At 37.1% G+C, this 16,040-nt stretch overlaps 1 protein-coding gene across 2 annotated transcripts in view; it reads left to right on the forward strand.

The window, feature by feature from the left end:
- The window catches only part of LOC137675739 (protein ARK2N-like), a 45,196-nt gene extending 29,499 nt beyond the window's left edge, over positions 1–15,697 (forward strand). Inside the window, exons 3-5 of one of the 2 annotated variants that reach the window (XM_068421936.1) lie at positions 5,199–5,381; positions 9,852–9,978; positions 13,715–15,697. In XM_068421936.1, coding sequence (XP_068278037.1) covers positions 5,199–5,381; positions 9,852–9,978; positions 13,715–13,904 — 500 coding nt within the window. In that variant the 3' untranslated portion in view covers positions 13,905–15,697. The remainder of the gene's footprint in view (positions 1–5,198; positions 5,382–9,851; positions 9,979–13,714) is intronic. The other variant, XM_068421937.1, reaches the window with a different exon arrangement.
- The last annotated feature ends 343 nt before the right edge of the window (positions 15,698–16,040 follow it).

The following is a 16,040-nucleotide window of genomic DNA, read 5'->3' on the forward strand; positions in this document are numbered from 1 at the left end:
TGTCTTAAATAATACCAGGTTTGTGATGTTTATCTAAAACAAAGACTGTCACTTCAGCCTGTGATCTTGTGTATGAAGTCTTTCTGTTTGGATCAAAGGTACTGATGTGTCCACTGTAGAACTATTTTGGCAAGTCACTTAAGATGAATCCTCTAGGTTTTGCCACACAAAATGTGATTATTTCAATTACTGTAGTGATCATCTGATCTTAAAATTTATATAGGTATTAAAATCCATTCTGTGTTTTGTTAATCCTGAAGTAAATGGAGTTCTCTCTTAAATTTAAGCATCAAATGTAAATGAGAGTGTTCTTAGATCTTTTATTATTTTAAAACGTGTCAGTATTCTCTTGTGTTATATAAAAATAAATGCAGTTTAGTTTAGAGTACTGAGATTGAGACAAAGCAGTGCCTACATTCACAGTAAAGATGTAGAGGTGAGGCTGGAAGAAGCAGTGTCTCCTTGGGCTTGCGAGTACCTGGGTGCCTCTGTATTGGTGCCCCTTTTTAGCTTTTGCATCTTTCATGAAAGCATTCTTAAATGCTATTTTTAAACTACTCAATAATTTACCAGTTAAAAATAGCTTATTAATTTGAGGGGAGCATTGTTTTGAGTTCCTCTGCTTGTTAACCTTGAGCAGGCTGCAAATCTCTGTTTGCCTCAGTTTCCCCCATAGGCATAAGGAGACTAATAACCACCTTGGAGCTGTTTGGGATCTATTAATGGAAAGCTTTTTTTGTGAGAATAAAGTGCTGTAGTTATTATTGCTATTATTATTGTACCTGTTCTGTGTGTGTTAAAGCTTAGGGTGATATTCACACCTAAATAAGGCTCCATATCTCCTCATTGCAAAGACACTGATGACCCCAGAGGGCGATTCAGACCACTAAAATTAGGCTTTTAATTTTGGAATTATTTCAACCAGGATAGTCCTCTGGAGATTTCAGTCTTTTCCCATTACTTGTAGAGAAAATATAGCGAAGTTAAGCGCGTAAAATACTCTGTGTAAATCCCATCCCTAAGGCTGGATTTCATCTTGGTGAACTTCAGCAGTGTAAAAATCAGGTGCTTTGTCTAAGGTGGTTGTCTTAAGTTCTTTACTGGGGAAGGAGGGGAGGTGATGCCCCAGGCTGCAATTTCTAAGCTGAGATTACTTGACCCTGAAGTTCTCTCTGGCTACAGTAGGAGGGAGTTTAGGTGATGAGCTTAGTGCTACATGCCTAAATTTAAGAAAGATAAAGAGAAATAATGACTTAAAGGACTAAATTCCCCATCCAGGTTCTGCTAGCTAATATATTTTGTTTCCTGTGATAAAGTATTGCTGTGCATTGATACACAGCTGTTTCAGCACAAAGGTACGGTGCTGCTTATAGGATTGCTGCTTTTAACCTACAGCTGAAATTTTACGGTTGATTCCCCCTTTTTGCTTGTGCTGCCATAATAATGATTTAAGGGATAATAGGAGCGAGTATCTTAGTTTAGATCACTGAATGTTGAGATGTGGCCCTATGAAAAGCATGGGAGTGGCTAGTAGATAAGAAATTACTGAATTTTCTACATTGCAAGCTTAAAATAAGAAATTATATGTATACACCTGAATTTTTGTGCATGTGGCTTCTGATTCAGTTGTCCTGAATGGAATTAGTTTTGATGAGCTCTGTAAATTAAGGGAGAATTGGACACTTGGAAATGCTGTCCCCATGATGACCTCTGCCTCTGAATTCTTTAAAAAAAAAAAAAAAAAATATTAAAAAAAGCAGTCTTTCCCTCCCCCTGTTAACATTAAATGTCAACAGCTGTATTTTGCTGCTGGTACTTATTAACTTTCAGCCTTGTCTTTTCAAGCATTTATTGCTTTAGAAATGAATTAAAGCTTATCACCAGGGAAATGTAAGTCTTGCAGCTACCTCTGCTTCTCAAAAAATGTGATTATTTTTTTTTTTTTTCTTAAATAGATTGTTTAAATTACTGACCAGGGAACCTCCTAATTGTGCTACATTAAATTTTTATTCTGGCATGGTGTGGTTTGGTGTCTGTCTTTCTATCTGTTGTAATCCTGTTAGAGTCAGTTATTACAAGGGGTGGCTCTGTTCTAAATGAAAGCAGGTAGAAGTTACCACTGTGGTTGTAGTTAATCCTTTTACCTTTTCAACCTGAAAACATTTTTTTTTTCACTTATTTCCTAGCTGAAGCCAGTTGTCCTTATTTCTTGGTACCACACATTCACTTTGCATCACATCATTGGATGATCACCTGGTTGGCTAGGGAAGTATTATTTATTTCCAAATTTAACTCCTCCTGTCCCATCCTTGTAGCACTGAAAAGGAAACAGGCTTTTGGGAATGAAGGATTTTTAGAGGATTTTTTTTTTTACATGTCTTTGCTGCAACTTTCATCTAGTTGTAGTTGTCTACAACTTATATATTGATTTTAATTTTTTTTTTAAACACACGTAGGCATTTATTGCTTATTTCTTTTATACATGCTGGGAATCCTAGGATTTGTTGCAGCATTGTCACCGTTATCTTGGCCTAGTTGGTCATTTACTGGTGATAGATATGGATAACCCTGGTGTCAGGGTGCCTTTCATTTCCAAGTCTGATCCTGAAAGGCAAGGCTGAGAAAAGCAAAAATAAATCTCTGCACCAATTGCTTTGTCGATAGGCAGCTTTTTTTTTTTCCAGATTGTTAAATTGGTGGCTATTACACTGATAAATATAATTATAGTATGTAAATTATATTGAAAATTTTTTTGTCTGTTTGATGTATACTAAATTTAAGCGAAGTTATAAGGTGTGCTGTTTGGAAGTGTGGAAGATACAAGAGTGGAGCTACAGATAACAAGTTTATGCTTGTATTTCCTACTGATGAAGACTTTCACACAAGTTATTTCTATGGGTAGGTGATGAGAATATCACTCTGCATGTATATACATTTATTATACATTTTTGCATGATTATACATGTAGGAGTGGTACAATTTTGACTTGAGACTATTGGTGCCTTTTGTCCAAATATCATTTTATTTGTGTAGACACATCTATCAAAAATCAAATTTCACTTCTGTTTTTGGAGATCTTAGTAAGAAGCGAGAGAAGCAAAGACCTGAAGGAACGGCACATAGCTCCTGAAATTTTAGAAAACCTATTGAAAAAATAGTCAAATAGTCAATATTGTACTTGACCCTCGTATCTTCTGCACTCGACTGTTTATTTTTTGTAGATCACATTCTATATGTTCACGCTGAACTCTGATGATAAGACTGAAATAAAACGTGCCTCTCATGATTCAGTCCAGTTCTAACTTCTGCATGTAATTTAATCATCGGCTTTCACAAATAATTAACTGAACATTAGCCAGCTTCATTTTGAACTCGGTATTCCGTTATTTTGTAATTGCCTTTTAAAAAGACAAAGATTCCTTTTCAGTTAATTATCAGGACTTCTTCAGTCATAATCATCAGCATTTCATGTTGCGAACAGTTTGGTCTTTAATACATTGGCATTTAACTACCCATTTATTTTTGTCGAGTCTGTTTTAAGTTTGTAATATAACATTGTTTTATGAAATCGTCGTTTTGGAGGCAAGTCCGATCGGAAATATTTTGTGAATTTCTTCATACCTTCTTGCAAAGCTGATCTTTAGTATGACTTAAGCAATATGGTCACTTTAATGAAGTGTGTTGCTAATCACAAAATAGTCATTTCTTAAAATAGTGAGTTGAATTATGTTTCAGGAACCAAGTTACAAAAAAGGGAAAAAAAAAAAAAAAACAAAACACCACACAAAACCAAAAAAAACCCACCCTAAAAAACTCAGTAGAAAGAGCTTTTCAGAGAACTAAGTTGGAAACTTCTAGTTCATCATGTTCTTTCTGTCTTCAACAGCCCTAAAAGAAACCAGTCTTTCCTGAAAAGTCTTTTTATTTTATTCTTTGTGACTTTTAAAGATTTCTTTAGTCATTTTGTAATTCTGAAGGTCCTATGTTCCTCAACACATGATTATTTTATATTACCCCATACAAATTATACCCTTTATGTATCATACCCATAACAAAAAAGTCCTCCAGACACTCAACCGCCTGAACTCCTTGGGAGTTAAGGAATTGCACAAGCAAAGCTGCTGAGCTTTGGCCCAACCTGTTTTTTCTATTTCATACTTTTTTTTTTTTTTTTTGTGGATGAAGGCTTGGCCCAAAGAAACTTTTGATTCTTTCATTTGAGGACTGGGAACTCCAACCACTTTCATCCACTCTGAGTGGATAAGCTATAGCTGAGACGAGGCATTTGAGTTAAAATGTATATCCTTTTAGAATTACAATATTTATCCGTTCTCTCTCTGCTTCCACATTAATCTTTGTCTCGAATTTGACTTTTTTTCTGAGCCTCTTCTGTTTCTAGCATGCTTTCCAATTATAAGTGATTTTCATTCCTCAAAAAGAAAATAGTCCGTCCTAACAAAATAGACCAAAAATAGCTTTTTATTATTCCTCGCGAGTAGATTTCAGAATCACGTAAGCAATTTTCTCTCCCTCTTTCCCTCTTTGCTTTGGTAGTCAAAGATGCATATGGTAATCATATTGAATTAAAAGCATATTTATCACTGCACATTATAGTTTTGCTTCTTGTTATTCTTGGTCTTAAAAAAACAACACCAAAAAAAATATTGCCATTTTGAAAAATTCCCGTCTTTGACAGCTAAATGTTATGTAAGGGAAGTTGCCTAATGTTAAATTTATTGTTACTGGATCAGTTATATCAGAAAGTTAGTTTGATTCAATCAACCCTAATGTCACTTGAGTTTTGTAAAATTCTCTAGTTAAATGTCTTGCCAAATTTAACATGTAACTTATTATTTTTTATTTTAAACTGAAGGTCTTATCCTTTTAAGATTGTAAATGTAACATTGTCAGATATGGTGATATTCATGTGTTAATGTGAAAGATAATACACAAATAACTGATACATCGGTAAATGTGTTTTTCTTACATTTGTGTTTTCTGTGTATGCAAAGGTTAAAATGTCTGTAATCTCAGACGATGTTCATTAACTGAAGTTTAATAATTCATATAATTTATAGTTCTTTAAGAGCTTCATGTAGGAGATTGCATTAATCCTTAAAGAAATTATTTGTACTTTTAAAGGTGTTTTTCACAGTGTGCTAACCTCTAATACGCATTGTTTTTCTCTCCTTCTGCAGATGGGCCTCCAGTTGTAGCTCATTATGATCTATCAGACACAAATTCAGACCCAGAAGTGGTAAATGTGGACAATCTGTTGGCGGCTGCAGTAGTTCAAGAGCACAATAATTCTTTAGGAAATCAAGACTCGGGATATACCTGGAGAACCAGAGGGCTGCTAGATGAACTGAGTGCTGGTACAGGTTTGCTTAAATTCTCTTCCTCTGATGCTTGTTCCACCATCTTAGGTGGCATCTCTCCCTTTCTTGCTTTTCAGTATTTTTGTAGTTTATACAGCTTTAAAAGCTCCTTGTGTGGATTTTGCAATAAAACCATATAGGTGCTTATTAAAAATGTGTGACATTTATTCCAAAATACAACTGATAAAAATTGACAAAGATTCCTGAAATGTTTTTTTTTGACACTAATTTTCTTAATTGTTGTTTCTCCTCCTTTTCCCTCTAATTACTTCTTGGAACTTAGATCTGGGGTTTTGGTAGTGGTGTTTTTTTTTTTTTTTTTTAAATTAAAGTGAGCTAAGCTTGTTACTGAATGGTTGGTTATGACGATTTTTTCTTTAAAATACAAGCATTAATTATTCCCATATTTTATCTGCATGTCTAACACACCTTAGAAATTGGACAGACCAGCATCAGATAAAGATGAAGGGTGAAAAGGTGCTGGTAAGTGGGCTTAGCATCGAGAGACAGCAAAGAAATTTCCTTCAAGAAAGCAAGAGCAGGAATATCGTGGAAGAATTCAGAGAAGTTCATGTGGCTCATAAAAATTTTTCAGCTTCACTAAGTGCTTGCGACTCCTGACTAACAAAAGGGGTAAATAACGACGTAAAATGCTGCTGTGTTTTGAATGCAGAAAGCTAACAGGGAATGTTTCCTATCAACTTCATCCCGTAGCCTTGAATGCCAACATACTGCCTTCCTTTCCATTCATTTTTTTAATACACGTGTTAAGATTTTTAGCTGCATGAGACATGGAGTCTTGCCTGCAGTGGTGGAGCATGGCAGCTTTTTGTTTCATGCTCTGTTTTCCAAACATAAGCCTGCCAAAGAGCACTTCCAATGTAAGTGTCGTGGTAGCTCTGAGTTACTTTTCAATGTCTATGAGGCTTAAATATGAGTATGTGGCAGATTTTGAAAGAAATGTTCCATTATTGTATAGTGGACAAGTCCATTATTTGAGTATGAGAATCTCTGTTGCATTATTTTGCCTGTGATCTGAGGCTGGACATTGTTCCAGCCTTTTTGAAGCTAGCTGGTGTTTTCCAAGCTCACGGGTATTATTTGCAGGATAGCAGCTGACTGATAGTTAGCTATTGGACCCCTAACAAGCCCACTCCTTTATAAAGTGATTTATTAAACGATTAGAACAGCTGAAATTAACTTTATTATATAGCACTAATGGATTGGTACTTCAAAGGAGTGTAAAGGAATAAAAAGGAATGTTTCTTACCAAGCTTTCTTCCACTTTCCGCTTACGAGTACAATGCTGCGATGCAGGTAGAAATTTGTCTTCCTTCCTCCACCTATATCCAAGGGGACTTGCAAGGAAGAGGTTGCCAGGTAAAAAAAAACACAAAAAAAAACTTCAAGAAACTTCTTCATCCCTGACCCTATGGGAATGTGTCCAGACAAATTTGCTCCTGGTGCTACAGCCATGTCAACGTCTGAAAGGATGAATCTCTTTTTCTTCTTATGTACACCTTGCCCCAGAGCCCTGTAGCCTCTATACGCCTCTGGCTGCACATTTGTCAGTACTGGCCTTTTCTTACCATGTCTGGGATTGCACATTTGGAAAGCAGAATTTTCAAATCTTCCATCTTTTTCCCAAATTTAATCTTCAGACAGTATCTAGTTTAACAGACATTAAATGATGTGTTCCCATGGGAAAATAACAACATAAGCTTTATCTAAGTGAAAATCTTATTAGGACACACTATCTTTGTGCACGGGAAAATATTTGGGGCTGTTTTACAAGCCCAGATGTTGTAGGGCAAACAAAACATCTCCTTTGGGTGTCATCCTAACATTCGAGCAAAGAAATTAACAGCGTAGGCATGTTATTAGGCATGAAGTTTGTATGGCCAGAGGCTGTAAATCTATCTGTGTGCTATAATCCTGATTTATACTCAGCTACTGTTGCAATATTTACTCTGCTAATCATGGTTTCTCTACTGCTAATTACCTTTTTGTTGTCTGGACTTAAAGCTATGGTAATACATGAAAGCTCTTTTGGGGCTCCCATTTATACTTCTGGGGATTCATTTCGGGGCTATTTAAGAGCTGAACTGCTTTGCCCCTCTGCCAGACATTACCCTGTCTAGCAAAGGGTGCAGAATGGTGGTACATCAGCTTTGAGTCCCAACACTGAACATATTAAGGCAGGCTGATATCACAGAATGGTAAGGGTTGGAAGGGACCTCTGGAGATCATCTTGGTATGGAGATATCCATACCAGCTTGTGTGAATCAATGACCAAGGACTGTGTTGCTGTTCTGCTGCCTGTGCTGTAGCAGGAGCCAGGGCGATAAGAATCGCTGGGGCAGTAATCACGTAAAGCTCCCGGTTTGCATTGCCAGCACATGAATCAAAGCCTCTGAGCACTTCCATCCCACGTTTCACAGTGTGCCTAGACACTTCTATTAAAGAAATATCCGTGACCCATTTGGGGACTTTCTGGTAGTCAGTGATATTTGCCAAGAAATGTTCAACTGAACTGTAATGTTACGAAAAGCCTGCCTGGGCTATTAATTCATTTTAAGTTCAGCTGACAAATCTTTTTTGTCTTATGAGGTGGAAACTCCTCCTTTGGGTACGTGGTAGCAGCACACAGGTTTCCTTCCCTTGCTAACCCTGATCAGATGTTGCACCAAAGGTCTTGGCTTTCCAAAAACTGAACATACAGTATGGTCTCTGCCCCTCTATTTGCTTGCATCTTTTCCAAGTACTTTAAGCAGTCATTAGAAGGTTTCCTTAGCACTTGTTTTAAGTTTAATTCTTCTCTCTGTGTCTTCTTGATCTACCTGGGGGTATAATCAGTTCTGCATGTTTGCACACCTTTGAAATTCTGTGAATCGTTATTGCATCCTCCTCCTCTCATCTTTGAAGAGGTGTCCAGTCAAACTAGGTATACATAATATATTCATCTCATCTCAAATTTCTTGCTCGACAAATGATTCTTCCCCTGTGTAATACAGATCAGTGAGTGGTTTCAAAGAAGTAGGTAGAGTCATCTGCTTCAGGGCTGCCCAGCATCCCCCAGGTTACTGCTAAAGAGAGACAGGAGAAGTAATCTTTTTTTTTAGGAAGTTATCTATTTTAATTGAAATCTTATTTTTAATTGATTTTTAAAAATCGTTTATTTTCTGTAAAGCAAATAATTTTGGCTGGTTTGTGTTTTCCATGCAAGTATTATTTAATATGTCACAACACAGCTTCACTGATTGTGGTGGAGAACCTTCTTAGCAGTACTTGGAGGAAAAGGCAAAACCTGCCACACTCGTCATCAGTATTTAGAGAGGATTTGTTGTTTGACACACTGATGAACTGGATAGCATTGAGGAACTGTAATAAAAAACAACACTTCTGTATATGGAACTTATGAAAAACAGATTTTTTTTTCCAAGTATTTGTAATAATGTTAGAGCAGATGTGTGAAGCAGTGTGATGAGAAACTGATGGGTTTGTTGGGTTTTTTTCATTGACCAGCTTTGCCTATTTTTTTTTTTTAAAGAAAATAAATTAATTTTCCTTGGTGTGTGTGATGTTTCTGTCCAGCCTATAGGCTTTGTTTGCCACAGTATCATTGAGTTTGATTTATTGACAATAGATTGTCTTGTTTCTTTATTTCAAAGAGGTTTAGGCACAGTCTGACTTTACAACAGCATTGTTGTAAAATAACAGCTGGAAAGCCTAATTACATCAAGTGTTCTTGATGCAATAGTCAGGCTTTGTTCACATTTGTGTGATAACACCATCACTAGAGCTACTGAGATGGGATAAATCCAGTCGTCATCCTGTATCAAGTGATGAAATGAATCACAGAATCACAGAATGTTAGGGATTGGAAGGGACCTCGAAAGATCATCTAGTCCAATCCCCCTGCCGGAGCAGGATTACCTAGACCATATCACACAGGAACACGTCCAGGCGGGTTTTGAATGTCTCCAGAGAAGGAGACTCCACAACCTCTCTGGGCAGCCTGTTCCAGTGTTCAGTCACCCTCACCGTAAAGAAGTTTTTCCTCATATTTATGCGGAACCTCCTGTGTTCCAGCTTGCACCCGTTGCCCCTTGTCCTGTCAAGGGATGTCACTGAGAAGAGCCTGGCTCCATCCTCATGACACTTGCCCTTTACATATTTATAAACGTTAATGAGGTCACCCCTCAGTCTCCTCTTCTCTAAGCTAAAGAGACCCAGCTCCCTCAGCCTCTCCTCCTAAGGGAGATGTTCCACTCCCTTAATCATCTTTGTGGCTCTGCGCTGGACTCTCTCTAGCAGTTCCAAAAAAAATTGGATTACTTGATCTAATAAGATTTTCCAATCTCAGTGTTTCAGTCTCTTTTTTTGTTAGCTTGGGAAATTCCTTTTCCAGCTGATTTCTGAGTTGTGTAAGCTGTTAAACATTGCCTATATTTTCATTTTCCCCATCTGTAGGTCATTTGGATCCAGGCTTCCTTGCAAGTGACAAAACCTATTCTGGTAATGCCCAGATCAAGGAAGAAATTAATATCGCCTCTTCTGATAGCGAAGTAGAGATTGTTGGAGTTCAGGAACATGCCAGGTATGAATTCCTTTTTCTTCCTTAATATTTCTTTCATTTTATCAGAATATTTGTATTGCCAAAATTAATAAAGAAAAAAACCTGCTGACTTCCACTTCTGTAGTTACCCATCCATGACCGATGCCCAAAAGGTAGCAAATATTGCACTTGTTTTTTCTATTCTGCTGGTCACGATGATGTCAGAATGTGTTTTTCTTTAGAACATTACCAACTTGATAAGTATTCAGATTAAGCGTGTGATTTGATGTCAAACATTAACAGGCTAAACTTATGTAGTGTTAAAATACCAAATATCGAGATACCAAATTTTTATACATCAGGAATTCAGATTTTAAGGGCATAGTGTGAATATGCAAATACATAAACAAAAATATTTATGTGGGTTCTTGTTTCCTTTCAAAATATTCACTTACTTTAAGCATTTAATCAGCTTCCAGTTTATTTAATTAATCAGTAGTTGTAAAAATACTATCAACTTTTCAATGGCTAATGTCATAAGATAGCCCCTTTAGATTAAAAATTGGATCCTTAGGAATCTTAGTTTTATTTCAAGATACAAGAGAGTTCAAATCCCTAAAGCAGATGAGGGTAAGGAAGCCAGAGGTTTCTCTCAAGCTCAGACAGAAAAGCTGTCCAGCTATGCTCCAGCTCTTATTCTTGATAGGTGTTTTTTGATATTACTCTTCATCTGTAGTCTATGATCTTTCCTTGGCTTAAGGTATTATGAAGCAGTTGAACAAGAGTGGCATTTTCATACAGTGTGGAGGGGTAATTTGCTAGAATAAAAGCAAGTTGAAACAGTATACAGACAAGCTCTTTTTAGAACTAGTCTGCTGCCTGGTGGATGCTTGGAGGTGGAAAAGGGGTGTGAGGGGCAAGGAGCAGAGCTGTTCCTCGTTGTCCCTTCAGTGCATCTTTCCTGAGGAAAGGAAGAAGGAAGATGTACAGGACCAGGCAGAAAACTGTACAGATAGTGTGGGCACAATCCAATGCTGTTGGATGTAAAAAAAAAAAAAAAAAAAAGGAAATTTTAAGGTGCTGAAGGAAGAGAGATTTAGTCTTTGCTTTTAGAATAGTGAAAGCCCTTGCATGGCTAAAACTCTTTTGGAAGATGCTAATTCTTTAGGAAGTAGCTATCCTGGCTGTTTATCCAGCAGACCCAGGGCTTGGAGGATCTTTGTCCTAATGATAAGCAGTGTGGACTTGTCCTCCAGTACTGGGTCGTGTAAATCCATCTAGCACTATGTACACATAGAAGGGTTGCTTCTGCTTGAGGTCCCCTGTTCAAAAGCTTTCCATGTTGCTTGCCTCGATAATACTTACCATGTACAAGAATGGGAATGTTAAGTAAATGCAGAGCTGCTGTTTAAAAGCAGTTTTAGTAGATATGGACTGAAATAATTTCAGCAAAGACAGACATAAAGCACACTTTTGTGCTTTCCTTTGTTCATGTAACCATCTACCATCTCTAAGACTAGTTCTTACTGGCTCCATTGAATACTCACACGTTTCCGTTGTTTGAATCCTATTTAGAATTTTATTTCTCTTGCAGGTCTAGGCTTGCAGTTATGAAGTATTGATGGGCTTCTGACAGGGTTGTCGTTTGGAAAAGGTTTAGGTTTTTGATCAGTATTTTTTGTATGCTTAGTTAGTATGGTGTTTGGATTTGGTTCTTTTGCTCACACTGTTTTTTATTGTGCTCCATATTCCATGTCATTGTCATCATTGGACTGGCATGAGTTGTGAGACCCTAGAGTTTGTCCATCATTTGTAGTTTTTCAGATTGCTAGTGAAATGGTGGTGTTTCTCATCATTGGACTATTACTTGGCATCTACTTAGGACACCAAGTCATGTTTTTCAGTTTGTTTAATTTTTGTCCAATAGATTTTACTTTTTTTATCATGCATGTGTATAAAACAGTTTTCCTCTGTGTTTTCTTAGGTTTTTTTTTCCCCCCTCCTTTTTTGGTTGCCTTTACTTCCCTTAGCTACAGATTAGAAAGCATGTTCTCTAAGCTGATGTTCGATTTAACGTTTTGCTATTCGCTGCTTGTGTGACTTGTTTGAGGATAAACACTTTTATTTTTGCGAGGTATCACTTCTGTGAGATAATTTATAGCTTGCTTTTTGTCATCTTCAGGGAGAAAAGTTAGGATTAGCTTTGCCTAAGCATTGAGGACTGTTCTGTATCAGAACGATGGACCATAGTCCCTGAGACCGAACATTGTATTTTAGTTTGCTTTGGCTACAAGCTTTTCTTGTCAGTTATGCTTAAAAATATTTCTTCTTAAAATAAAACTTTAACAAATGTAGGGGATTTTTTTTTTTAAGTTCCAGTCTGTTATTACTAATTCTTTGTAGATACGTACTTTAAGTATGTTTTTTTAAGACTGAAGAATTAATAAATAAGTCATTCTGAACATCACATCCCAAACTAAATAGCGTATCTGAGAAGGAAATGAGACATTTATATGCAGAGAAGTCAGAGCTCGGAGAATGAGATTTTTCATTCTCTTTCATGAAACTCTAACCAGAGCCAAGAGACGTGAGCATAACGTACGTAGTTCTGGAGAAAACTAATTGCACTACCTTAAATTAAAACAAATAAAATGTAAACATCAGGGATATCTGACCAGTTCAGAAAACCTGGGTTCCTGAAATACAGTACATGTGCCTTCGCAAAGAAACAGGAAAAGGTTACCCCAGCAGCCAAACATCTTCTGCTTATATGTGCAGCCAGGAGCAGCTACAGCCACCACCAGCGCTTACAAGAGCAAAACAACTTTTGCAGCATTAGGTATAAAGTTTTACTAGGGCTTGTTTCAGATTTACAGCTGGGAATGGAGTGATCATCTTAAAGACTCCAGTAAATTCTTGTCATCACTTCATCCTATAACAAAATTAGTCTGTATTTCATTTTGTTTTTTTTTCTAATTATTATTAGCCTGTACTTCAATTGTCACGTATCTATTGTAATTATAATAGGTAAAAATACTGTGCAAATAAGTGGATATGTGCCTCACTTCAGCAAGGCACGTGTATGTGCTTATCTTTAAACACATGATTTAGTCTCGTCTATAATCACTGAAAGCTTAAATGTTTTGCTGAAGTGGGGCTGTACTGTTATCAGGGAGCGTTTTCCAGCATGTTTGTAATTTTTAGTTAAGAAAACCACAGAAAAATCAAGTGTGATGGCTGTAATGTAATTACAAGATGTCTCTTGTAATTATTGTAATGAAAGTCTCATTATGCCCTTATTTTAACATGGTTTTGTTTTCATATAGGAAAATAGCTTTTCTCTTTGTCTCATCAAGCCTCACTTAAATTTTTTCACTTTTTTAAAAGTCCAGCAGGTAAAACTGCTAGCAGGAAACTATGCTTCTGAATAATGCATGGTACTACACATGATGGAGCAGACTGCTTCAAGATCCTTGGGATCCATGCACATGTGGATATGTGCATAAAAATGCACACATTTTACACCCACTGGCAGAATTCAGTTCTCAAAAATAATTTAATCGCCACCAGCAGCCCCAAGTTTAAATTTGCGTTTAGTCTCAGCTTTGTTACTGGGTATTTACGATGTTGTGGACTCTACAAATGGAAAATCCACAAGGACATTTTGGAGAGGGACATGTTATCAAAATGCCTAAGTGATAAAACATTGCAGCTAAGAACCTTGTGCCTGAATTCAATAGCGGCTTTAATCCTTTGTGGTTTTTTTGCATTGCTACAGGTGTGTGCATCCCAGGGGAGGTGTGATTCAGAGTGTGTCTTCCTGGAAGCATGGCTCAGGCTCACAGTACATTAACACTCAGCAAACAGAGTCATGGACAGCTGTGACTCCCCAGCAGAATTGGTCTTCGCCCCCAGAAGTAGTAGACCTCACTTTGGATGAGGATACCAGACGCAAATATCTACTGTAATGCAGTGTCACAGTGTTTGTCCCCGCACCCTTTCTCCCCTTTGTGGCACAGAAGTTCACTGTTAAAGCTTCAGCTTCGGAAGCCCTGTTTCCTGGCATTACGAAATTCAAACTCATGAGGTTTTTCATTTCCATAAGAACGTAGTATAATTTCAATATCATTTAAAATGGGTTTGCCTTCTCAAAGGAGGATTCCTCCCAGAATTAAAAGCCAATAGCTTCAAATTTAAAACACGTGTGTGTGTTAATCTGAAGAAATAACTGTGTGCAAACTTATGTCCTCCCAACCTTTCCCACCTCCGACTTCATAACATTTTTAATTTATCAGTATATTGAGTTTGTTAGTAGAAGTTAGTGTTTTGCTGTGTGAGCATCAGTGATTTTGAGAAATGCTGTGTCCTCACTGATTTCAGTGGAACTGGGGGAATTCAACACTTCTGCAAATTGGGCCAAGAGTAATAATACCCAAGCTGATTTGGTTATGTTACCGGCAGGAGGGACTGTCTTTAATACAAACAGCCCATAACGTATGCACTGAACAGCTTTTAATTAAAGGATTTTTTTTTTTATTTTCAATATAATTTATAGTTTACACTCTTTTCAGTGCTGAGTCTTCTGTCTGCTTGACTACTGTGTTTCACTGATCATTTCCCACAGCTTGTTATGGTTTAAAATAGTAATAGTAGTGACTTAGTAGCAGCTGATGATTGCAAAAGCACGAGAAAAAGAAAAGTAATAAAAAGGCCCTGCATCCCCTCTTCTTTTTAAATATAGCTGAACTTTTTTTACCTATATCTGAGTCTTGCCTGGAGAAGGGGAGAAATGAAACATTTTGCTCATAGTCTTCATTTCTACTGTTGCTTATTTGCTTCATTGACCATCTCAAAAAAAAAAAAAAACAAACAAACAAACAAAAAAAAACAACAAAAAAAAACACCCAAAAACCTTGCAAAGCCCCAGTCTGGCAAAGCACTTTAGCAGCTGCGTAGCGTTCAGTGTTTGCTGAAACTCGTGGGGCCATTCGAGTGCTTAAAACTGTCCTAAAAGATGTTGCAGGATCAGGGCCTAAGGTTGTCATTTTTGTTTGTTTATTTTTTTTTAAAAAAAAAAACTAGATCTGCACCATTTTCCTGCCTTTAGGTCATGTCTCTTATCCTAGTTTTGGAATTGTTTTTAGGATACGATCCAGGAAACAGTTTCTACCAGAATATTTACCGAAATCAGTGGAACTACTTACTTTAGTGGGCTGTAGTTTCTGTAGCGCATCTGGAAATTTCTGCCCCTCATCTGTCATTTTGAGCCTTTTTCAAGGCAAAACCCAAAGATTAGACGTTAACAAGATGATACACGCTTTAAATGTCTATTATGCAATTAAAATGTACCTTTGTATTCAAAATGTTTCTAGTGGAAATTTTGTACAGCTCTATCATCAGATTTTTTTTGCCATTTAAGGCTGAACAGAGGGTAGTCAGGACATGGGAAGTTCTGTTTTCTTTTTGTGTTAGCTGGTTACTGGAAGCCAAATAAATTTAGAAATTTTATCTGTGGGGAAAAAAAAAATAAACAAAAATTACCTATATTGTCACATAACTTAAAGAAAAAACCCCAGCAGTGGTGATGTAGTTAGTAACAAAACAGCTTTTTCTTTAAGAAGTAGAACGGTTATGACTGCACTTTAAAGAACAACTAGGTAAGGGATTGATATTCCCATTTCAAGCTTTCTAAAACATTGAACATAAGTGTATTGCACGGCCAGAAAAATGTACGTGGTGCTTCTAGTGGCCGATTTCTTTCTCTGGGGGGGTGGGAGGGAGGGAGCGGTGCGTGGATGGAGCCCATTCGCACTGCAGTAGGGAAAAGCCTTGGACGCTTGGGGCACTATATCAGTAGTGGCTGTTGATCTTTTCTCCTCGTATTTTAATCACGCCAACTCAGCCATCATTTTAGTGGACTGTAAAGGTAAATTTGGGACAGTGCTTTAGTGTGGCTGCTTTTTTCCTGGTTCACAAAGTCTTTTAAAAGATCAGTTTTGAAGAAAGCTGCAGGGACCCATTTGTCGTCCTTCCATGAAAAATGCAAACTTAACTCTCTCGTTTTTCAGTTTGTATATGATGTGACTTCCATGTATATATAAAAA

The sequence above is a fragment of the Nyctibius grandis genome, chromosome W, assembly GCF_013368605.1.
Source record: "Nyctibius grandis isolate bNycGra1 chromosome W, bNycGra1.pri, whole genome shotgun sequence".
Lineage (NCBI taxonomy): Eukaryota > Metazoa > Chordata > Aves > Nyctibiiformes > Nyctibiidae > Nyctibius > Nyctibius grandis.